At 37.3% G+C, this 23,645-nt stretch overlaps 1 protein-coding gene across 13 annotated transcripts in view; it reads left to right on the forward strand.

The window, feature by feature from the left end:
* SYNRG (synergin gamma) overlaps window positions 1-23,645 on the forward strand; it is an 87,104-nt gene that overhangs the window by 29,186 nt on the left and 34,273 nt on the right. For 7 of the 13 annotated variants that reach the window (XM_041725570.1, XM_041725575.1, XM_041725577.1 and 4 more), the window contains 9 exons: window positions 206-317; window positions 6,064-6,363; window positions 7,048-7,281; window positions 8,225-8,302; window positions 10,751-10,947; window positions 11,542-11,790; window positions 14,014-14,147; window positions 20,107-20,225; window positions 20,419-20,481. In XM_041725570.1, coding sequence (XP_041581504.1) covers window positions 206-317; window positions 6,064-6,363; window positions 7,048-7,281; window positions 8,225-8,302; window positions 10,751-10,947; window positions 11,542-11,790; window positions 14,014-14,147; window positions 20,107-20,225; window positions 20,419-20,481 — 1,486 coding nt within the window. The remainder of the gene's footprint in view (window positions 1-205; window positions 318-6,063; window positions 6,364-7,047; window positions 7,282-8,224; window positions 8,303-10,750; window positions 10,948-11,541; window positions 11,791-14,013; window positions 14,148-20,106; window positions 20,226-20,418; window positions 20,482-23,645) is intronic. The other 6 variants (XM_041725579.1, XM_041725583.1, XM_041725580.1 and 3 more) reach the window with 2 other exon arrangements.

Genomic DNA, 23,645 nt, shown 5'->3' on the forward strand with positions numbered 1-23,645 from the left:
TGTGTTTTATAGTGTCATTCTATGCCTTTGGTATACTTATACACTTAGCAGTGTTGGGAGAACTGACTTGGAGAATTCCCTATCAGAAGTATGTGGCGAAAATACTGAAAACAAACTAATATCTGTACTTTCAATTTAAGAGGATCTAGGGTGAAGTGAGACATAAGGGAAGTGAAGATTTATCCATATATCTCTTGTCTCTTAGACCGGAGAGAAGAGTAGAGATGATGCTTTGGAAGCCATAAAAGGAAACTTAGATGGGTTTTCCAGAGATGCTAAGATGCACCCTACACCAGCGTCACACCCTAAGAAACCAGGTAATTTTAATTTCTAATTTTTCTTTCATTGGAAGGTGATTTCCTGTGTGATTAATTGACCATTGTGTGTGTGTGGAGTCAGTGCTCTTCATCCTTCAAGCTAAGTAAAGATTTGGATATTTTAAAATTGACAGGGAGTTAGAATAACATATCATTAATAGACAAAGAGTTGTCAAGTCATTCAGCCAGCCAAGTATTCTTCTGCTGGTATATATTACCTTGATAAAGTTTATCTTAGACCCTTGTCTTGTAGTACCTTTTACAGGTGGTATCTGTAGGAAATAATCTAATATTGCCACAGTGAACCAGTTCTTGACTTTCTGGTTCTTGAACCAGTTCTTGACTGGCGCAGTATTGGCACAGTAACCAGTTCTTGACTTTCTGGGACTTTAACCCTGTCCTGTTAATTTGCCTGTTAGATTATAGACTCAGATTCTCATTCCAAATGTGCCTCAAAGTAAAATATATAGCAGTCTTGAAAAGAGAATGGATATTAGCAATCAGATTGAGTTCAGAAAGGAAAAACTGAGAGCTACTATGAAAATTTATTCACTTTTCAAAAATGAAAATTATAAGCTGAATAGCTAGTCAAGAAGTAACTGAAAAAAAGATACTGGAATGCTGAAACTGGACCCCGTGTGGAACTTAGAAGGCAGAACTGAATGGTTATTGTTAGGACAAACACGGTTCCAGCATGCTTTTTTTGGACAACTAGGTGTAGTTTAACAATCTTATTGTTAAATAGTTGATGTTTTGATGTTTAAACAGTCTCATGAGTTCAGTCAACATGGCATGCAGTTAGCTGTTTCTAGTTAACTGCTTAATGATCAGCCAAAAGAAGATTTTTCTGAAGCATGCCCAAGAAATTCCCAGAGCTTCTCCAGTTAGGGACTTACACGTAAGCCTAACGGGTATACAAAAGAGTTTTCAGCCTTTTACCTACCAAAAGCATCTTCTAACCCTGCTGCCCCCCACTGACTGTTTTCCTTAAAATATTGAATATATAAGCTATCACCTAATTTTATACTTCTTATTAATCATATATATAGCTGTGAGAGTTTATTTTTTTGCTGTGAGAGTTTATAAACCAAAATATATGCCACATAGATTGACATAATTCCAGTCAATACAAAGAAACATTGGTTTAGAGTTTGCAGCCTTATTGCTAGTAAATAAGGCCCATTTAAAAAATACTCATAGTAGCTCTCAGTTTTTTATTATTTTTTCCTATCACTGCTGGTCTGAGAGGCCAAATTGAGAACTTAAATCTACATTCTTGCGACCATTTTGGGGAGGGGTTAGAATTTATTGGGTCATGGCTTTTTTTTTTTCACAAAATTAATTAAAATGATAATTTTAATTCATTTTGCATCTTTCATAAAACCTGGAAGCACTGAAGGTTCTGTCTCATGGATCTAAAGGAGAAATGTCCAAAAGAAAAGCATGTGGTGTCCCCATTTTTCAGATGAGAGCCTTTGAAAAAAAAAAAAACAACTGCTTCTGAAGCATTAGACTTCAGTAAATATTAAAGTAATTTAAAGTAGTTAAAAATGTGGGACACCTGGGTGGCTCAGTGGTTGAGTGTCTGCCTTTGGCTCAGGGCATGATCCTGGGGTCCCGGGATCAAGTCCCACATTGTGCTGCCTTGAGGAGCCTGCTTCTCCCTCTGCCTATGTCTCTGCCTCTCATGTTTCTCATGAACAAATAAATAAAAATATTTAATAAAATAAAATAAAGTAGTTAAAAATGTGAAGAAACTTTACATATAGAAAACCCTAAAGACCACCAAGAAAACGTTAGAACTAGTAAATGAATTCAGTGAAGTTATAGAATACAAAGTCAATATGCAAAAGTCTATTGCACTTCTATACACTCTATAACAGAGAACCCAGAAATCTATCACACTTCTATACACAAACTATCAAAAAGAGGAATTAAGAAAATAATTTCATTTACACTTGCATCAACTAGAACAGAAAACCTGGGAATAAATTTAATGGAGGAGTTGAAAGACCTGTACACTGAAAACTTTAAGACATTGATGGAAGAAATTGAAAAGGTTACACACAAAAAAGGAAAGATACCTTTTTATGCTCATGGATTAGAAGAATTAATATTTTTAAAATGTCCCTGTTATACCCAAAGCAATCTACAGATTCAGTGCAATTCCTATGAAAATTCCAATGGCATTTTTCACAGAAATAGAACAATCCTAAAATTTGTATGAAACCACAAAAGACCTCAAATAACCAAAGTGGTCTTAAGAACTACAAAGCTGGGGGATCCCTGGGTGGTGCAGCGGTTTGGCGCCTGCCTTTGGCCCAGGGCGCGATCCTGGAGACCCGGGATCAAATCCCATGTCGGGCTCCCGGTGCATGGAGCCTGCTTCTCCCTCTGCCTGTGTCTCTGCCTCTCTCTCTCTCTCTCTCTCTCTCTCTCTCTCTCTCTCTGTGTGACTATCATAAATAAATAAAAATTAAAAAAAAAAAAAGAAGTACAAAGCTGAAGACATGACATACCCTAATTTCAAAGTATATCACAAAACTGTAGTAATCAAAACAATATGATATTGGCATAGAAACAAAAACATAGATCAGTGAAACAGAACAGAGAGCCCAGAAATAAATCCAAGCATATTTATGGTCAACGATTTATGACAAAGAAAGCAAGAATACACAATGGGGAAAGGACAGTCTATTCAATAAGTGGTTTGGGGGAAGCTGAACAGCCAAATGCAAAGCATGAAACTAGATTACTGTCTTACACCGTACACAAAAATTAACTCAAAATGTATTAAAGACTTGAATGTAAGAACTGAAACCACAAAACCCTTAGAAGAAAACATAAGTGGTAAGCTCTTTGACATTGGTTTTGGCAATATTTTTTTTTGAGATCAGATTCCTAAATCAAAGGCAACAAAAGCAAAAATAAACAAGTGGGACTACATCAAACTGAAGACTTTCTGCATAGCAAAGGAATCCATTGACAAAAGGGCAATCAGCTAAATGGGAGAAAATATTTGCAAATTGTATATCCATAAGGGCTGATACCCAAAATATAGAAAGAACTCTTACAACTTGGGGCACCTGGGTGGCTCAGTGGTTGAGCATATACCTTTGGCTTACATCATCGTGATCTTGGAGTCCTGAGATCAAGTCCTGCATCAGGCTCCCCATAAAGAACCTGCTTCTCCCTCTGCCTGTGTCTCTACCTCTCTCAGTGTGTCTCTCATGAATAAATAAATCTTAAAAAAAAAAAAAAAAAAAAAACCCTCATACAAGTCAATAGCAAAAAAAAAAAAAAAAAAAAAAACTTGACGGAAAAAAATGGGCAGAGGAAAAAAAAAATGGGCAGAGGACCTGAGTAGACATTTTGTCAAGACATACATATAAATGGTCAATCGGCACATGAAAAGATGCTCAACATCACTAATCGTTAGGGAAATGAAAATCACATCATACCTGTTAGAATGACTGTCATTAAAAGACAAGAAACAAGTATTGAGCAAGGATGTGGAGAAAAGGGAACCCTCATGCATTGTTGGTGGGAATGTAGGTCAGTACAGCCACTGTGGAAAGCTGTGGAGGTTCCTCAAAAAATTAAAAATAGAACTACCATATAATCCAACAATTCTACTGGTTATTTATCCAAAGGAAATGAGAACACTAACTTGAAAAAAATCTACGCACCCCATGTTCATTGCAGCGTTATTTATAATGGCCAAGGAATAGAAAGACATACATTGATGGATGAATTAGTAAGAAGATGTGGTATATATATACAACAGAATACTACTCAGTATTCTGAGAATACTACTCAGCCCTAAAAAAGAATGGAATCTTGCCATTGGCAACAACATGGATGGACCTTGAGGGTACTAGGCTAAGTGAAATAAGCCAGAGAAAGGCAAATACCATATGATTTCACTTATATGTGGAATCTTTTTTTTTTAAGATTATTTATTTATTTATTTATGATAAAGAGAGACACAGGAGGAGGGAGAAGCAGGCTCCATGTTGGGAGCCCTGACGCGGGACTCGATCCCGGGACTCCAGGATCACGCCCTGGGCCAAAGGCAGGCACCAAACCACTGAGCCATCCAGGGATCCCCTGTATGTGGAATCTGAAAAAGAAAACAAAGGCAGGAAAACAGAATGTAGTTGACAGAGGAAGTAGAGGGTGGGATGGGAGATGAGTGAAATAGGTGAAAGTAGTCAAGAGGATCAGACTTACAGTTATAAAATAAATAAGCAGTGGGGCTCTAATGTACAGCATGAGGACTGTAATCAGTAATTTTGTATTGCACATTTGAAAGTTGGCTTAAAGTCCTCATTATGAGGGAAAAAAGTTTTTTGTAACCTTGTATGGTGACAAATGGTTATTAGACTTATTGTGGTGATAATCTCACAGTATATACCATTATCCAATTACTGGGTCGTATACTTGAAACTATATAATGTTATGTGTTAGCCATTCCTCAACAACAACAAAAAAGGCAGATTGAGAGGTATGTAGTCCAGTTTGAAGCTGGCTGCAGATGGTGGAGGGGCAGAGATAGAGATAGTCAGGGATGATGTTGCCTTTATCTGCCTCTCTGTATGTGGCTCTAGTTTTTAAAAGTTGACTTATTTAAAATAAATTTTGTGGATCTTGAAAAAATGTGAAGAAGCAAAAATAATATTAAATGAAGTCCCTGTGGAGAAGATTTATTATATAAGTAAGTCTCATATTTAACAGTAAAAAGCTGCAATGATGTTTCTAGACTTTAGAGCCAAAGATCTTTTAAACATAGTCCTCAGTCTGGGTTTACTTTCTTAAATTGACTGTTGAATTATTTGACTCAGCATTGTATGGTGTCCCACTTTTTTTTTATTTTAAAAATTTTTATTTATTCATGAGAGAGAGAGAGAGAGAGGCACAGAGACACAGGCAGAGAGAGAAGCGGGTTCCATGCAGGGAGCCCGACGTGGGACTCGATCCCTGGACCCCAGATCACACCCCGGGCCAAAGGCAGGCTCCAAACCTCTGAGCCACCCAGGGATCCCCTGATGCCCCACTTTTGATGCTTTTTACAATACCATCTTGGTATTGTGTTTAATGTTCTTTTCTTTTGTAATTTTCATTCCTCGAGTGGTAACTTTACTGATGTGAACTATATATGCAAAGTATGGATTATGTGTGATATATCAAAAATGTCAAGAATATATTATGCATTGTTTCTAACTGGCATAATGAAATTTCATCATCAAAGTACGTATCTGTCCAAAATGTATTCAACAGCATAGAGATAAAAAAAATTTTTTTTAATAAAATTTTTTAAAAAACAGCATAGAGATAGGTTTGCTAATATGTGGTACATACTGGTCTGAGAGGATATTATCCAGCAAATCACTCAGATGTCAAAAGTAATCATCACTATGATGTAAATTATTAGTGGTTTCAGCAGAAAAAAGTGGTATGAACTTAATTAAGGAAGGAAATTTTGAGTTTTACTTTTTTCTGTTTTTGAACAAAATGCAAAATACCTTTAAAACTGCTTTTTGAAAAGAAAAAAATGTATGTAAATAGACATCAAAGTGTTTTTCATTCATTTAATAATTCTACTTGACTCTCATTTCATGTTATTTCTTGTTCACCTCTGCTATTCATGTTTTAGTATATTCTTTTTGAATTGTTACATCTTAATTTCTTTTTTCCTTGTTGATTTTCATTTCCATGTGTTTCATTGCCATTTTCCATTTTGCAGATTACCCCACATCATCTCATTCTACTAAAACTGTCTCCCCATCATCTGCCTTTCTTGATGAAGAAGAGTTCAGTGACTTTATGCAGGGGCCTGTTGAAGTGCCCACATGTGTTCCTTCCACTTCCCAGCCTTTTCAGTCTTTCCATCCCACCACCCCACTTGGCCAGTTACATACACAGAAGGCTGGAACACAGCCTCTCCCTCCAGGTCAGATTCCAGTGTCTTTGGCCTTACATGGTGGCCCCGGGCAAATTCCTTCTTTCTCTACTGCTGCAGCCTCATACAATGTACAGAAAGCAGGTAACTCCTAGAATACTAATGAAAGCATTCTTAAGATAATCTTGGGTAATTTACTTCTCTTATATAAGTAGAATAATACACTGATGTTGCTAAAGAAACATGTATCTGAATATATGAGTACTATTGAAATTCAAAATAAGAATCTAGATTTTTTTTCCCCTGGGGGCCTCACCTTCCAGCAAAATGATTTAAAACTTTTGCTCCTCAGTTAGGAGCTATGTAAACCACCTTCGAACTTTAAAAACCAAACTGATTTCTAAAAATTACTCTGGTTTGGGAAAATTACCAGTATTTTTTTCAGAATTATGAGCCAAGAAAAGCTGCATCAGAAAGTCTCTGGTTCAGTGGTAGAGCATTTGGGGTTCAGAAGCCTGGGTTCTCCATTTATTGTCAGTGTGTTCTTGGACAAAACTTTAAACTGTACCTTAGTTTTATTCACTTGTGAACTGATGGAAGGGAGGCAGTTACTAATTCTTGAGACATAGATCCTAGCAGACATGTACTTAGTCCAAACTTCCTCAGTCAGCTGAAGTAGAAACACACCCAAAAATGATTGAATTATTTCAAAAATTACATTATGTGTTGCAGGGCCTACCCCTTAGAATCTGGGGGTGGAAGTGGATGATTGAAAAAAACAGAAATTTGCAATTAATATACAAATAACCCTTCATGCTGTTTGTTTAGGCCCTACCTTGGAGGAGAAGCTCCTAGTATCTTGTGATATAAGTGCATCTGGGCAGGAACAAATTAAATTAAGTACCTCTGAAGTTGGGCACAAAGCCCTAGGCCCAGGTTCCAGTAAGAACCATCCCAGTTTAACGGCCAAAAACGGGGGTGCTGTAGATGGACGTGTAAGTGGTACCACCACTGCAGAGGCAGAAAAAACTTCAGACCAAAACCTGTCCATTGAAGAGAGTGGTGAGCTCATGAAATATTCAGCAAAAAGTTTATTTAACCAAATGTCGCTCAAATGCTAACACCTTAAGCATTAATCTTAAAATGAAAGCTGCTTGATTTTGCTAATCAGTGTTTTGCTTAAAATATTTTTAATGCATTTCTTTCTCCAATTAACCTCTATGATTTTGCTCTGAATTCTTTCAGCATAGTTACTCCTTTTAAAAATTTTGTGATAACCAGTTTTTTAAATCAGAATCATTCCTGATTTTAAGGTTTTTTTTTTTTTATTTTATAAAAACTCTTCTTCCCCTCTTATACTTTCTGATCTTCTATAAGGGTTGAAATTTAAAATTTAATGGGAAAAGTCACCAATGAGAATATATATAGTTTTGCTTCTCTGAAATAAATCCTACACACTGCTGCCTAAAAGATCCAAGTTTTTATCAACTCAGCCTGCAAAGATAAATTAGAATTTGCGCAGCCTAGGAGGCAACTTTTGGAGGATTTTTTTCTGAATTAAATAAAAATAAAAAATCTTAAACATCTGGCAGCAGTGTCATATTTAGGTAGAAAAAAAAATATATATATATATAAGACTTTGCAAAGAAATACTATTAAAAGCTGCAAGGAAAACTTGAGCAATTACATTTTTTTTACATGTGTAATTTGTAAACCACCAGCTGTCATGTTTTCTCCTTTAATTCATAACATTTGGGAAATGGTGCAAGCCGCGTATGGTTCTACCAAATATTGATTTGGTAGATCTTAGTTTTTTTCACTTACTCTTTAGGACATAGCTAATGTATAAGAGTTGTTTAGAAATCAAATCTTCTCATTGTATTGGTGGCTTTTTTTTAGTATCTTCAGCCAATGCTCTTCTTATAAAAAAAGGGTAACTCAATACAATTCCCCAGTCTTCTCCCTGGACTGTTATGTGCATTAAATATTGTTTCTTATCTTCTAGGTGTGGGAGTATTTCCCTCACAGGATCCTGTTCAGCCCAGAATGCCTCCTTGGATTTACAATGAAAGTTTGGTTCCAGGTAAAAAAAAAAATAAAAAAAAATAAAAAAGCTGCTTTGTCCAAGGTTGCTATTTGGATATTTTGATTTAAATGTTGAAAACATAATTGTGAATTTTTACCGCTGGGTTACAAAATATGCAGAAGAAATTTTAACTTTTTTCTTGTTTATTTTTTTTCTGAAAGAGTACAGAAATTAAAAAGATCTGGTAAAAAAAAAAAAAAAGGGATCCCTGGGTGGTGCAGCGGTTTGGCGCCTGCCTTTGGCCCAGGGCGCGATCCTGGAGACCTGGGATCGAATCCCACGTCGGGCTTCCGGTGCATGGAGCCTGCTTCTCCCTCTGCCTGTGTCTCTGCCTCTCTCTCTCTCTCTCTCTCTCTCTGTGACTATCATTAAAAAAAAAAAAAAAAAAAAGATCTGGTATTTCTTGGGGTGCCTGGGTAGCTCAATCGCTTAAGCATCTGCCTTCAGCTCAGGTCACAATCCTGGGGTCCTGGGATCAAGGCCCACATTGAGCACCTGCTCAGCCGAGTGTCTGCTTCTCCCGCCCCTTCTCCCTCTTGTGTTCACTCCCTCTTTCTCAAATAAATAAAATCTTAAAAAAAAAAAAAAGATCTGGTGTTTCTTAGGAAGCCTTATATATGAGGCTTATAGCTATACAAATGAGGGAGGAATATTTTGCTTTAATATTTTATTGACCATTATAGACTTTTTTTTTTCCATTATAGACTTCTATTCTAAAAGCATTGCTTGGATTTATTGTGCTTTTAAAAATTTCATAGATTATTAATAACTTATCAAGGGTAGTACTAATATGTTTAATGTAATCTTCTGAACTCTTGGTGATTAATTTTATATTTTAAAATATATTTGTCGGGGATCCTTGGGTGGCTCAGCGGTTTAGAGGTCATGATCCTGGAGACCTGGGATCGAGTCCCACGTCAGGCTCCTTGCAGGGAGCCTGCTTCTCCCTCTGCCTGTGTCTCTGCCTCTGTCTCTGTCTCTCGTGAATAAATAAATTTAAAAAATAAAATAAATAAAATATATTTGTCTTATGAGTTGTCATGTAATATGTGAAGTAAAAGACCAAGTGGCACCTTTTTCAACATTGGAAAGTGGTGTTTATTTTTTTCTTTAATATTACTGCTGAGCTAAAAAAATCACTAAGGTGCGTATTTCGTGGTAGTATTCAGTTTATACCAGGAAATAGTCTATTGAGCCACAGTTGATGTGCCTACAGTAACGACTATTATAGCAGCATATGTTAATCAGTCTTAATATATTGTAATGTGTTCGATTTGCTCTACTTTGCCAACCCCTGGAAAGTAGCTGAACTTCTTTTAGGAAAACACCAGTAATGTCTACTTTACATCATAATCATATACTCACCAATTGAAAGGCTGATTGTCTCAAATCCTATGGGACTTCAGTTGTACATAAAAATAATAGGTTTTCTTCCAAGTGCCAGTTAGACCGTTTGCATCTTCTTCCTCTGTGTCTTCAAGGCAAACAAACATAACCCAGATCTAGTATTTATTAGAATTCCTTCCATTTTCTGCCAGTTTGTATTTCTTTCTCCCTCCTTACAAACATGTATGCACACATAATTTCCCAGCCAAAATATATATTCTTATGGCCTGCCTACTAATCTCTAACCCATATTTAAATCCTAGATGTAAAATTTTTGCTTTAAACATTTTTATTCTGTCTGCCTTAGCTCTACCCAGTTTCATCCCCCAAAACTACTCTAACTAGGGTTAGCAGATTTAGCAAACAAGCATAACATAACATCCATTTAAATTTGAATTTCAGATAAATAGTAAATAATTGTTTAGTATAAAAATATGTCCCATGTGATATTAGTATCCTGTTTTATATGGCAGCCTCATCTCTTAACACCTTTCCCACTTTGTCCTTTGGAAACCCCATTTGATTGTGGAAAAACTCCTCAGCAGTCCCTTCCTTTTATTTCAAACACATACTCTACTTTCTCACCTTGACTGAAAGTGTGGCTTTTTCTGAAAGCTGTATTCCCATAGCATCTTACCTCCTCTAATCACTGGAGGAGACAGGTGGTATTGGTATAGTTCTTGCCTCCCCACTGCCATTTTCAAATTCTTCCCACAATCATTACTCTACGACTTCTCTTTTATAGTGCAAAGCATCTGTTTATTACTGCCTCCATCTTAGTGTTGTTACTATGTTCTCCTGAATTATAAGATTTTCTCTTTTAGCCTCAAATCTTCATCTTTAGGACCAAACTCCAGTCTGTCTTCTAAGCTGCAGACCCTCATTGTGTGTTGCATATTTCCTTTTGAATAATCTTTACAGCAGTTTAAACCTTGACATGACTTCAGTTTTATTAAAGCAATTTGATTTAAGATTATTCTTGTGTAAGCAACAATGACAACAAAAACAGCAATCACGTATAATATATTTACATTTGTAATCTGGTCTTTCCTTTGATAGATGCCTATAAGAAAATTTTAGAAATCACAATGACTCCAACTGGAATAGATACTGCTAAACTTTATCCCATTCTGATGTCATCTGGACTTCCCAGGGAAACCCTTGGACAGATTTGGGCCTTAGCTAATCGAACTACACCTGGCAAACTTACTAAGGAGGAACTTTATACTGTTCTCGCCATGATAGCAGTAACACAGGTAGACACTGTTTCTTAAGTTAGAGCAAATAAGTTTTCAATGTACATCCTTTTGACTACAACATTATAGAACTCCTTGTACATTAAAATTTAGATTATTCTTAGGATACAGTACTTCAAAAATGTGTGGTTTATATGATGCCCACACCAGCAAAATATTCCTTTGCTTAAAGGCTATTTAATATATATTAACATTCTTTGGCCTAACTATATCCTTTCTGAACTTGAAAGTTATTCCGTAATAGATGAAATTATTCTTTCTGTTTTTGAAGTCCTTGTTTAAAATTCTGTAGATGTAAAGTATTCTTGGCTTGGTAGCAATTTTTCTCATGTACAATGATTTGATTATGAGTTAACCAAACTCATCAGAGAGTACAGTGTCACAATTGAGATATGCTGACCATTTTTTTTGCCTGATATTAGGTTTACATTAACCTTGTAAGTTATTTTCTTGTTTCAAATTCATGAATTGTGGGAGTCAGAGTGGAAACATACCAGGACTAGAGTTTACATTTACATCTCACTTTGCTGGATTTAGATTGTATGTGGTTTGCAATCTCATAAAATGTTTCCATTTTCCTTCTATTCTGTATAGAGGGGTGTTCCTGCCATGAGTCCTGATGCTTTAAATCAATTTCCAGCCGCTCCTGTTCCAACTTTAAGTGGCTTTCCTATGACTTTGCCTACTGCAGTGAGTCAGCCAACTGGGATGTCTTCAGGCCCTGCAGGCTCCCTACCCCTCAACCTTGGACAGCCAGTCATGGGCATTAACCTTGTTGGACCAGTTGGGGGAGCTGCAGCCCAGCCTTCCAGTGGCTTCATGCCAACTTACCCTGCAAATCAGGTAATTGGAGACGCTGTGCATATTCCAAATAATCCCTGAAAGTGAATCTGGGTGGCTTTTTTTCTGAGGACCCAGAGAAGATTGCTGTATTATGGATGGACACTAGAGGTGAAAATTAAACAGTAGTAAAACAATACGAAATTATTATTTTTAAAAAATGAAATTTCCTAAGCCTTAAGTGATATGAATTTTAGCTAAAAGTTAATAGTACTCTATAGTATATACATTTTTTAAAGGATTTATTTATTCATTCATTCATTCATTCATTCATTCATGAGAGACAGTGAGAGGGGCAGAGACTAGGCTGAGGGAGAAGCAGGCTCCCTGCAAGCCCGATGTGGGACTCTATCCCAGACCCCAGGATAATGCCCAGAGCCGAAGGCAGATGCCCAAGCACTGAGCCACCCAGGCACCCCAGGATATACATTTTATTTTATTTTATTTTTTTTTTTAATTTTTATTTATTTATGATAGTCACACAGAGAGAGAGAGAGGCAGAGACACAGGCAGAGGGAGAAGCAGGCTCCATGCACCGGGAGCCCGACGTGGGATTCGATCCAGGGTCTCCAGGATCACGCCCTGGGCCAAAGGCAGGCACTAAACCGCTGCGCCACCCAGGGATCCCCCCAGGATATACATTTTAAACATCAAGCTTAATAAGGTTAACTAAACTCCTAGACTGTGTCTTTTGGGAAAGCTATTAAACCTGAAATTCAAATGCTTCCATTTATTTTTCACTTCTCAGATTAGCAAAAAGTTTAGAAAACCTAATAGTGTCAGTGAAAATGTAGGGGAAATGGTTTGCTGGTACAGTCTCTTTGGAGGGCATGTTTGGCAATAGCTACCCAAATTCTAAATGTCCGTGTCTTCTGACCTAAGCAGTCACACTATTGGGAATCTATCCCACAGAAATAGTAACTGAGTTAGCAAGAATATGCAAGGATATTTGTTATAGCATTGTTTGTTAGAGTATAAGGTTAGAAATAGCTAAATGTCCCTCAGAAGAAGGAAGGTTAAATAAATTTTGCTGGGACGACTAGGTGGCTCAGCAGTTGAGCATCTGCCTTCGGCTCATAGGATTCAGGATCGAGTCCTGCATCGGGCTCCCTGCGGGAAGCCTGCTTCTCCCTCTGCCTATGTCTCTGCCTCTCTCTCTGTCTCTCATGAATAAATAAATAAATCTTTAAAAATAAATAAATCTTGCTTCATCCATATAGTGGTAAACTATTTGACCATTAAAATGAATGAACTACATGTATAACATGGAAAAGATGTCCACATTATGTTTTTATTTTTTTTTCACGTTATATTTTTAATTACATCTTTTTTAAAAGTGCAGAACAGTGTAGTATAAGCTCATTCTTCTGGAGCATGTGATTAAGAATCAGTATTCATTGTTGACTTTATACATATACTAATGGATTATAACAAGCTTGTATCACTTATAATTTACATCACTATAAAATATTTTTGAAAGATGGCAGGTTCTTAGTAATCTATTAAACGTGATTCAGGTGTTTTAAAATTGTGTAGATTAAAAAAATAAAATAAAGTGTAGATTCGTTCTTTAAAACCAGTCTTTTACCATTTGTACAAGAAACTATCTAAAAATATAAGACAGGCGCCCCCCGGGTGGCTCAGGCCACTAAGCTTCTGACTCTTGGTTTTGGCTCAGGTCATGATTTCAGGGTTGTGAGATTGAGCCATGTGTCAGGTTTTGCACTGGGGGTGGAGTCTGCTTAAGATTCTATCTCTCTGACCCTCCCAACCTCCTTCAAAATAAAAAGGAAGAAATTAAAAATTTTTTTATTTTTTTTATTTTTATTTTTTTTTTTAAATTTTTTTTTATTTATTTATGATAGTCACAGAGAGAGAGAGAGAGAGGCAGAGACACAGGCAGAGAGAGAAGCAGGCTCCATGCACCCGAAGCCCGACGTGGGATTCGATCCCAGGTCTCCAGGATCGCGCCCTGGGCCAAAGGCAGGCGCTAAACCGCTGCGCCACCCAGGGATCCCTAAAAATTTTTTTAAATGCAAGACAGATTCTTGCTTTGATACTTGAGTTGGTGTTATATCTAAAGTGTGTTCTAAAATTAGATAGTCATGCCTACCTAATTTAGGTACCTAAATAGGGAGATTTGAAAGGTAGTTTTTGAGTTTAACGGTTGTTATTTACTATTTTATCAATTCAATCTTTCTATTTAAATATTCTCTATAAATGTAGGTGGTAAAACCAGAAGAAGACGACTTCCAGGATTTTCAAGATGCTTCTAAGTCAGGCTCCCTTGATGATTCATTCAGTGATTTCCAAGAGTTGCCTGCTTCTTCAAAAACAAGTAATTCCCAGCATGGAAACAGGTGAAAAGGGTTGAATATAGTTAACATTGTATTTAATAATTGAGAAAGAGGCATCCATAGTGAGAAGCCTAAGTAAGAAGATTAAGACTTCTTACTCTCATACTTCCCTTGATTATTCCCTCTTCATTCATACTTTTAGTCTTGAAACTTTTCTTCGCATTGTCCACATAAAATTTCAGCCCTACTATTTCCTCTCAGTACACACCTGCTTGCATATATGTATTTGTGCTAAACCTGATTATAGCCAAGTGTACTTGTATGGTGATGACTTCATGTTCTCATGTGAGATGCAAGTCTTTGGGTATTGAAAAGCTTTTTCGACAGGGGCACAAAATTTGATATTTTTGCAGCATAACATACTGTTGATTTTCCAGAGAAATCATAATTCAGAAATCTAAATATGATTATTTATTCATGTCTCCCTTATGTTTAAGTTGAGATCAGTGACTTTTAGGCCTTGAAATTTCTGTTTCTTTGCATATATAATTGCCTAAATATTTCTCTAATGTTTTATGTACTAGCTTCAGTTTTAGGTACAGTAGCTGACTTAGTATGTTGCCAAGACCTTTCCATCATTTTAAAAAAGTTTTTAGATACTACTTCTTCCACAGAGTGGAACATACAAGACTTTGAGCAAGCAATAGGAATTTCTTTGGTCATTTTTGGAATTTGTTTTTGTCAGAATACATACACCATTTCTCTTGTGTTCCTATTTGTGCAGTATCACTCATCTTTCCCATTTTAACCAATTGATTATCTCTTAATGCTTCCTGTATATACACTGTAACAAGAACTAAGGGATAGGCATTGTAGGCAATTACAAATTAGGAAATGAATTATTCTCCTGATTTTAAGAATAAGTCAAACAAATGTAAATGACACATAGGAGAAACATTTGAGAAGCCGGACTATAAAGTACAGGGATTTCCAAGCCCGCTACACTGGCACACACGTTAACCTGATAGATACATAATATTTCTTTCTCAGAGCTCTTCCTTCAAACAAAATATACACTCTGCTATCTAGAACATATCTGAATGACCCAGAGCATCTCAAATTACCTGCATAAAATTAGATTCATTGTTTTCCTACTCAGAGCTAGATAAAAATTTGTTAAATCACTGTTCTCTTCCTTGGTGAGTCATGTCACCATATCCAGTTACCAAATCAGAAACATGTTATTTATTTTTGGCTCCCACTCTTTCCTTTACCACCATCAGCTCTGTCAACTCTGCTTGGCGTGGGAGAAGGCTCCTGCTTATTCTCTCCACTGTTGCCCTTTACCCACAGCTCTTGCCAGAATGACTCCAAACGGATCCTGCTCTTTCTGGCTTCTGACCTTTCACCTCTTACAATTGGAAATTCTCTCATAGTTAATTGTAGTTCTATTTCAAAAATCAGTTTAACATAGGAAGCTTTTAATAACTCCTCTGCATTAAGCCTCACCTCAGAGATGAGGGCCCTCCCCTCTTTACTGCTCTGGTGCTTTAACAGATATCTGTGCCCTGATTACTGGTTCACCTATTTCCCTTACCAGGCCGTTGTACCTGAAGACAGTCTTTCAATGCTATGTATGCAGTAGTTAGCCATATTATGTAATTAATAAGGTTTATTGGATGAATGTGTTGCATTATGAATGTTACAAACCAGATTCATCAAATTAGTGGCTTACTCCTCTGGAAAAAATACTCTCAGTAGGTGAAATTGAAATTTGGGTGTAGAAAGTTCTAAGATGGTGGCCAGATCTGAGACATATGGGATATTGGCAGTCTTGCATGGCATGATCTCCACGTAATAGTTTACTTTCATACACAGTCATACTTTGTAGACTCTTTTCAGTTCTGACTTGATTACTTCCATGCTTACATGAAAACATTTTGCTCATGTCTAAGAATCCACATTCATTATTTACTCATTGAGAAACATTTGCTTACCATCTGCTATATGCCAAACATTGGGGTAGGCTCTAGAACTACAAATGCAGAAAACATAGTTCCTGTGATAAGCTTAGTTTTATCTGGGTATTTGTATTGTCTGGTAAAATTCTCTTAGCAGTGGTCCTTCAGTCTTTGTATGTGTATATGTATAGTGAATTCCCTAGTTTATGATCTCTATTCTATATTATGAGTTTATTTTAAAGGGATATTTGTTAAATGATATAAATAGCTAAGCCTAGGTGAGACTGCTTGGGGCAGCATTTTCTTTTTTTCCAAATTTTATTTAAGTAGGGGCTTGAACTCATGATCCTGAGATCAAGACCCTGAGCTGAGACCAAGCGTCAGACTCTTTAATCAACTGAACTACCCAGGAGACCCTTGGGCAGCATTTTTTTTTTAAACAACAATGGGGGATCCCTGGGTGGTGCAGCGGTTTAGCGCCTGCCTTTGGCCCAGGGCGTGATCCTGGAGACCCAGGATCAAATCCCACGTCGGGTTCCCAGTGCATGGAGCCTGCTTCTCCCTCTGCCTATGTCTCTGCCTCTCTCTCTCTCTCTCTCTCTCTCTCTCTCTCTCTCTCTCCTCTCTCTGTGTGTGACTATCATAAATAAATTTTAAAAAAATTAAAAAAAAAACCAACAACAATGGGCATTGTTTGTCCGAGAAGATGAACAGGCAAGTAAGGTGTTAGAAGTAGGCTGGAATGGAGAGTATTGTGAAAAGAATCCATTAGTTAAGGGCAGCACCAGTGTGGGATGGCTTATGATTTGTGGTGTAATCTGTAAAATGTTTTAGAGATAAGAAGTGGCCTGAGGAAAGTGATCCTGCTACTGTGTGGGGTAAATTTAGCTGCCATAGGAATACTGTGGTGAGATGATGAGGGGTTCTCTGGGTTTAGAGTCAGCCACTGAAAAGTCTGTGTCGAGTAATTGGTGTCGAACTGGATGTCAGAGGAGAAATAGCGCTTGAGTCAGCATGAAAGGGGATCTGGAAGTCAGCACTGTCATTCATTTATCCATTCACAAGATACTTAACTATGTGCCGGGCACTGGGGAGCCTGGAATAATAAACACCACAGACATGGGGTACTGATAATAAAATAATCCAAAAAGGATTAAGGTATAGGGGCTTTGAGTTGGTTAGATTTACTTTTTAAGTGGCTGTATTTTTTTTTTAAGATTTTATTTATTTATTCATGAGAGGAGAGAGAGAGAGAGAGGCAGAGACACAGGCAGAGGGAGAAGCAGGCTCCATGCAGGGAGCCTGATGGGGGACTCAACCCCAGGACTCAACCCTGGGACTCCAGGATCATGCCTGGGCCAAAGGCAGGCACTAAACCACTGAGCCACCCAGGGATCCCCCTAAATGGCTGTATTTAGTGTAGCATCTGTACGATCAGATGGGGGTCCCCAGATGTGGGGCAATGACGGGTGGAAGCCGATGGCAGGCACCAGCTGTCAAAGAATTCACCTAAGGCAGAAAAAGTAGAAGTTTATTGGAATACACAGTAAGGGAGCAGCAGGCAGAACAGCACAGGAGAGACCCTCTGCCACTAGGCAGTGCCTGGGGGCCGTTTTTAAAGGGGGAAGATGGGGAGGCATGGCCACGAATGGAATTTCCCCGTTTTTGCTAACTGTGCCAAGTAGCCCATTGGTCCATTAGGGCCTGTGGATATTTTGAGGTGGGTTGACTGATGGGTCCACCTGGATTTAGCCAGGTGGTTGCTGTGGGCCCTTTTGTCTTGGTTAGGTGTCCATTGCTCAAACCTGTTGTCTAAAATGTGTCTACATTAGCAGGGTAAGCAACTAAGTAAAATCATCTGTGGCAGCCAAATGGAGTGATTGTAAAACAAATGAATTCCCTGGAGAAAAAACAAAATACTTTTTTTTTGGTGGCCAAATTCTCTAAAGTCATTCAACAGAATGCAAGTTCTTAAATTTTAAAACAATATACCTGTCAGGTTTGATCCAATTGGTAGTGAAATGAAATAGGCCAGGCAAAGGTGGGTCAAGGCAAGCTTTTAACAGAAGCACTCTCAGCAAGGTTCCGCGGCCCACAAGGGAGTGAAGCCCGGGAAGTTGCAGGGCTGAGGAAGTCATGCCCAAAGGGAGTACATGCGAGCTTTTTAAGGGGAGGGGTAAGGGGTTGTGTCTGTATGGGGTGATAGGTATTAGTGCATATTACTGATGGAATCAGTATGGGACTATAACTGCTTATATACTTAAATGGGGGTTTGGGTAAGGTGCGGTTCCTGTTTCCTGCATAGGTCCTGTTTTCCCCATGATGACCTGTCCTCGGGAGGTCTGCTAGTGGCAGGAAAGTCCGGAGGCGAGGTAACAAGATGGAGGGTCCGCCGCCATTTTGTTGGTGCCTCCAGATCCCACTTGATCCCGCTGGCCCAACAATGCCCCTCTCAGTACCTTTCACTGGTATTAAAAATAGTAGAAATAACAGTTTTCACATTTGGAATAGATAACTACTTTATATAACTGGGCTAAACATTGTCATGGTGATAACAGGTTTTTTTTTTTTTTTAATTTCAGAGAACAAGAATGAATTATTCATTTATAATAAGCATAAAATTATAGTCTGAGTCAGCTTTTTTTTTTTTTTGAGTGGAATTTCATATTGTTGACTTCAGTCAGTATTTCATTACCTTGAAAGTGGTCCTCTATTTTTTTCCAATCTTGAAAATAATTTTAAAATTAATAATTAAATGTGATAGTAGATTTTACCAGTGGGCTTTACAAGACCATAGCTAAAGTTGGCAGTTTGTGAAAAACAGATTGTTCAACTTTGTGATTTTTTTCCCCCTTGAAACATTACTTTTATTTACATGTAACATTCTGTTCAGTGAGTTGTAGTTTAATTACTTGCGGAACTTAAAAAAAAATCCACCTATAATGTACAGATGATGACCTGTTTGTCAAGATCAAATATGTAGCAGCTGTTTTGTAGTAATGTGAAATTATATTTTTGATAGCACGAACTCCTAAAGCATCGTGGACCTCCATTAGCATGCATGTGCAAGAGCTGGGTTTTTTACCTTGCTTGTAGGCCGCTGATAAGATGATTTAAATGACTGTGGAAAGATTTTTGCTTCAGGGCAAAGAACTCAATAGAAATCCATTTATATAACTTGTGTGTGTGTGGTATTGAATGACACAAACTAGTGGTGGAATGTAGTCATTCATATGTAAAGTAGTTCTTCCTGGGAGCTGCCTGGGTGTGATAAGAAAAAAAAAAAAAAGCAGTGCTTCTATAGTATGTGTTTAAGCCATCCAAGAATTACCCACACAGATACTACTCATTACACTATTTTTCCATCCAGCGAGAAATATGTCCACAGGCAAAAGTATCTTTATCTAATTTTGAAGTGATTGTTGTTTTGCTACAGAGATAGCTGCTGGAACCGCTGATCCTTGTAAAAATGTAAATTGTATTAACTCTACTGCTGCTTATCAGATGTGTGAACTGCCAGTAAGCAATGCAGTAAGATGAAATAAGAACAATTTACATCTTTGCTTGAACAACATTTCATAAATAGATGTTTATCTTAACTATTCTATCTCTGCATTCTGAACCCATTTTAAAGAATAATTTATATTAAGGTTAACATAATTTACTCTAAAGTAGTGGGTACACATATTTAAAACAGTTCACTTTTGCAATTTTATGGACTGAAGTTAAAATTCCAGGAGGGCATCATCATTCTATGAGAATCTATTTCCAGTGCCATTCCAACTGTGTTTGTGGCTTACTAAAGAGATGATTAGATGGTCAGTGTGGGTCTGACCCCTCTTCAGATAATCAGGCAAAGAATTATCACATGGGTGGTATTTTAGTAAATTTTTGCAGTGTTTTTGAACCTCTGTAGTGAATACCTATAGTTTCTAACTTTAAAAGCAGGGAGCCATGAATTTTAAGCTGTACCTGTTTGCCATTTTAATTCTAAGCTTCTACTTGATAAAGGAAGAATTCAGTGTTCTAGTTATTAAGAAATATTTCATTTTCCCTTTTAGTGCCCCTTCTTTGTTAATGCCACTTCCTGGAACTAAAGCATCAGCATCGATGGATAAATATGCTGTGTTTAAAGGAATTGCAGTTGACAAGTCCTCTGAAAATACTGTTCCATTTGGAGGTAAAACACGTCAATTCATAAACCTACAAATGTAAACCTTTTTAGTGGTGGCCTTTTGTGAGAAATGTATAAAATGCTTACAATACATGTCAAGTATGTATGGTTAACTGGGTCTGCCTTCCTTCCTTCCTTGAGTTTTAATCTCAAGGTTCCTAAACTTAAATTTAATGGACTTTCTGTCTTTTCATCATAGAGCCTGGTGATAAATACAGTGCTTTCAGAGAACTTGAACAGACATCAGAGAGTAAATCTTCAGGTAAGTTTTTGATTCCTTAAATGGATAAATTACTTCAATTCTTAAAATTTTTTTGTGTATTTTAAGTAATCTCTACACCCAGTATGGGGCTCGAACTCATCACCCCAATATTGAGTCGCATGTTCCTCTGACTGAGCCAGCCAGGCACCACTCACTTTTTTTTTTTTAATTTTTATTTATTTATGATAGTCACAGAGAGAGAGAGAGAGAGAGAGAGAGAGAGAGGGCAGAGACACAGGCAGAGGGAGAAGCAGGCTCCATGCACCGGGAGCCCGATGTGGGATTCGATCTGGGGTCTCCAGGATTGTGCCCTGGGCCAAAGGCAGGTGCCAAACCGCTGCGCCACCCAGGGATCCCACCACTCACTTTTTAATAAAAGATATTTTTGTTGGTTCTTTCAGTGACACTCCTGAACATGTCTTTATTATTGTGTGTCAGGTTTTTTTGGCTTTGTGTCTCTGGAAATTACAAGGAAACAAAATATGTAGTTCAGTTATTGGACATTATTTTCAAAAATTTAGGGCAAACTCCAAATTGAGGCAATTTCTTCTGAACCTAGTGTGTTCCCTTTCACTGGAAGCCTTCAACCAGGTTAGACTTCTGTATCAAATGAAGGGCTGTGACAGCTCTCAGTTATTTAAATGCTTAACAAGAATTTGAACTGTTTGTTGGCAGCGCGGCAGTCCGTGGACTATGCAAAAGGTAGCAACGAGTCTTTTCAAGATTTTCAAACATGGCTATAATTTAATAAGATGAAGTAAGAAGGATTTATAGAAGGGCTTAAAGAGAGTGGAAGAGAATATAGAATGAAAGTTTGATAATCATTTGTTCTCACCCTTCTGTCCAAGGGGTAGAAGTCAGGGTGGGTGTGAAGTGAGGGGCGGGGAGGTGAGAGGGGATTATAAGAACGGTAATGTGTGAAAGTCCAAGGAAAAAGTGTATTACTTAAATATCTCTAAAAAGGAAAATCCACCAATTCTAAATATATTCTATCCCTTATAGCTGTTAGGTTCTAGAACTGTTTTCTTGTTTCATTCAAGCCTTTAGGTTGTCATAACTTTTCCCCTCAGTGCCTATGTTAGGCATTAGGAGTACAGAGATAAACCTTAGAGGATTTTGGGGTGCCTGGGTGGTTCAGTTGGTTGGGGGCCAACCCGGATTTCAGCTCAGGTCATGATCTCAGGGTACTGGGGTCACACTCAGCAGGGAGTTTGCCTCAGGATTCTCTCTCTCTGCCCCTCCCCCTGCTCACTCACTCATGCTTGTTCTCTTTCTCTCCCTAAAATAATAAATAAATCTTAAAAAAAAAAAAAAAAAAAACCCTAGAGGAACTTTTGGCTTGGTAGTTGGATTTGACTCCCAGCAGTGCTTTCATCACTTCTTGGGACAAAGCAAGTTTGGAGTAAAGAGCATGGTTTAATATCAGAGTTCTTTGTGTAGTGTGGTTATTATGATCATATCATAGGCATGTTATTCCTGGGAAAGACTGGTGCTATCAAAATGTAAGCAGTACCTACTGCTGCTTTTATAGTACTTTAGTAACAGGACCCTGGATTGTTGCTGCCATTTTTGTTGGCTTGCTTTCATTCCTGCTTTAACTTTAAGTTAAAGAGTTCCAGGGCAGCCCATGTGGCTCAACGATTTAGTGCCGCCTTCAGCCCAGGGTGTGATCTTGGAGACCCAGGATCAAGTCCCAGGTCAGGCTCCCTGCATGGAGCCTGCTTCTCCTTCTGCCTGTGTCTCTGCCTCTCTCTCTGTGTGTGTCTCTCATGAATAAATAAATACATAAAATCTTTTAAAAAATAAAATAAATAAATAAAGAGTTCCAGGTAGAGGTGCCACTTCTTTGTTCATTTTAGGAGAAGATATTTTATTCTATTCTCATTAAAAATACAATAGTGGATCAGGTATGTTAGTGTCTTAGAATTTATGAAAAATCATGTAGTATATTGTTTAGAACTGTGGATTATTAAGTGACAGAGTTTAATGATATTTCCTTTTTTCTATTCCTACCATAAATTTTAAGCCATATATTTAAGGAGTTGAGGAAAATACTCTATATGGAGAAGTGACCCACCCTTCTTACTGAAGTTTTAGCAAAAAGTGACTTCTTTTGAAATGTTTTTAGGGCCTAAAAAGAGGCAAGTAGAGAGGGGAATTTATGAGGATTCAGAGAATTAATGTACCCTCTGAAATGCAAGCTTCCAACTGCAACTAATTTACTTGTCCCAAAATTGCCTTTGTTTTGAACTAGTAAATCCACCCATTTTTATTTCTTTTTGACCCTTTCACCTAGCTTACAGTTCTAATGGAAACATTTACAATTCATCAGTAAGTTTAGTTTGCGGTGGTGATTTCTTTTTAAAAATAACAAAGCAAAACTTGTCAATTTCACAGATACTTCAAAGCAGCACATCAAAAATTTAAACTGTGACAAAATTGGCTGCTTATTACATTTTCATTTACAGAAATGATACAAATATTATCAGTGATGTACTTAACCAAAATTGTAGCATGATTTTTTTTAAGTTTCACATGTGCTTCTCCTGTCAATTTGTGAAATTGACTTGAGTTTTATTAGTGGTATGTCATAAAACATAAAATATAGAAATTTTGAATGCTGTTCCTCTCTTCCTTAAATTTCCCTAGTAATATTAAATGCATTTCTCTGTGTTGATGGATTATCCTGGTGAATTAAGTATCCCAGATTAGGAAAACTCAGCTTCCATTGTTTTCTATGCTTTTTTCTTATGATACATCAAAGTGTATATCATGTTAGAAGTGCAGTATATTTAAAGCCTGTTTTATTTTAATGACAGCTTTAAGAATTAGATTTTGGCTTGAAATATACTTTTTTAGCTCATATGTTTCTGTATCTCATTTTTAGGGACAAATAGAAGTTTAAAACTGGACAGAGAAATTAAAGCCTAGACTTTAGTTTATAATTCTCCAGAACCAGCACTCATATTTTCAAATAAGTGATGTTGGTATAGCTATATTTATATTTGGTTTATATCTGATTTTCATTACTTGGTAAAACCTAGTGGATTTTATGGAAGACTTTCAGATACTGTTAGAAAAACTGAGATCACCTGTATCCTAACCTCAAATTTATGAGTGATAAGGGTACTCTGATTGTAAAAGGAACTTTTCTTAGAATCATA

The sequence above is a fragment of the Vulpes lagopus genome, chromosome 12, assembly GCF_018345385.1.
Source record: "Vulpes lagopus strain Blue_001 chromosome 12, ASM1834538v1, whole genome shotgun sequence".
Classification (NCBI taxonomy): domain Eukaryota; kingdom Metazoa; phylum Chordata; class Mammalia; order Carnivora; family Canidae; genus Vulpes; species Vulpes lagopus.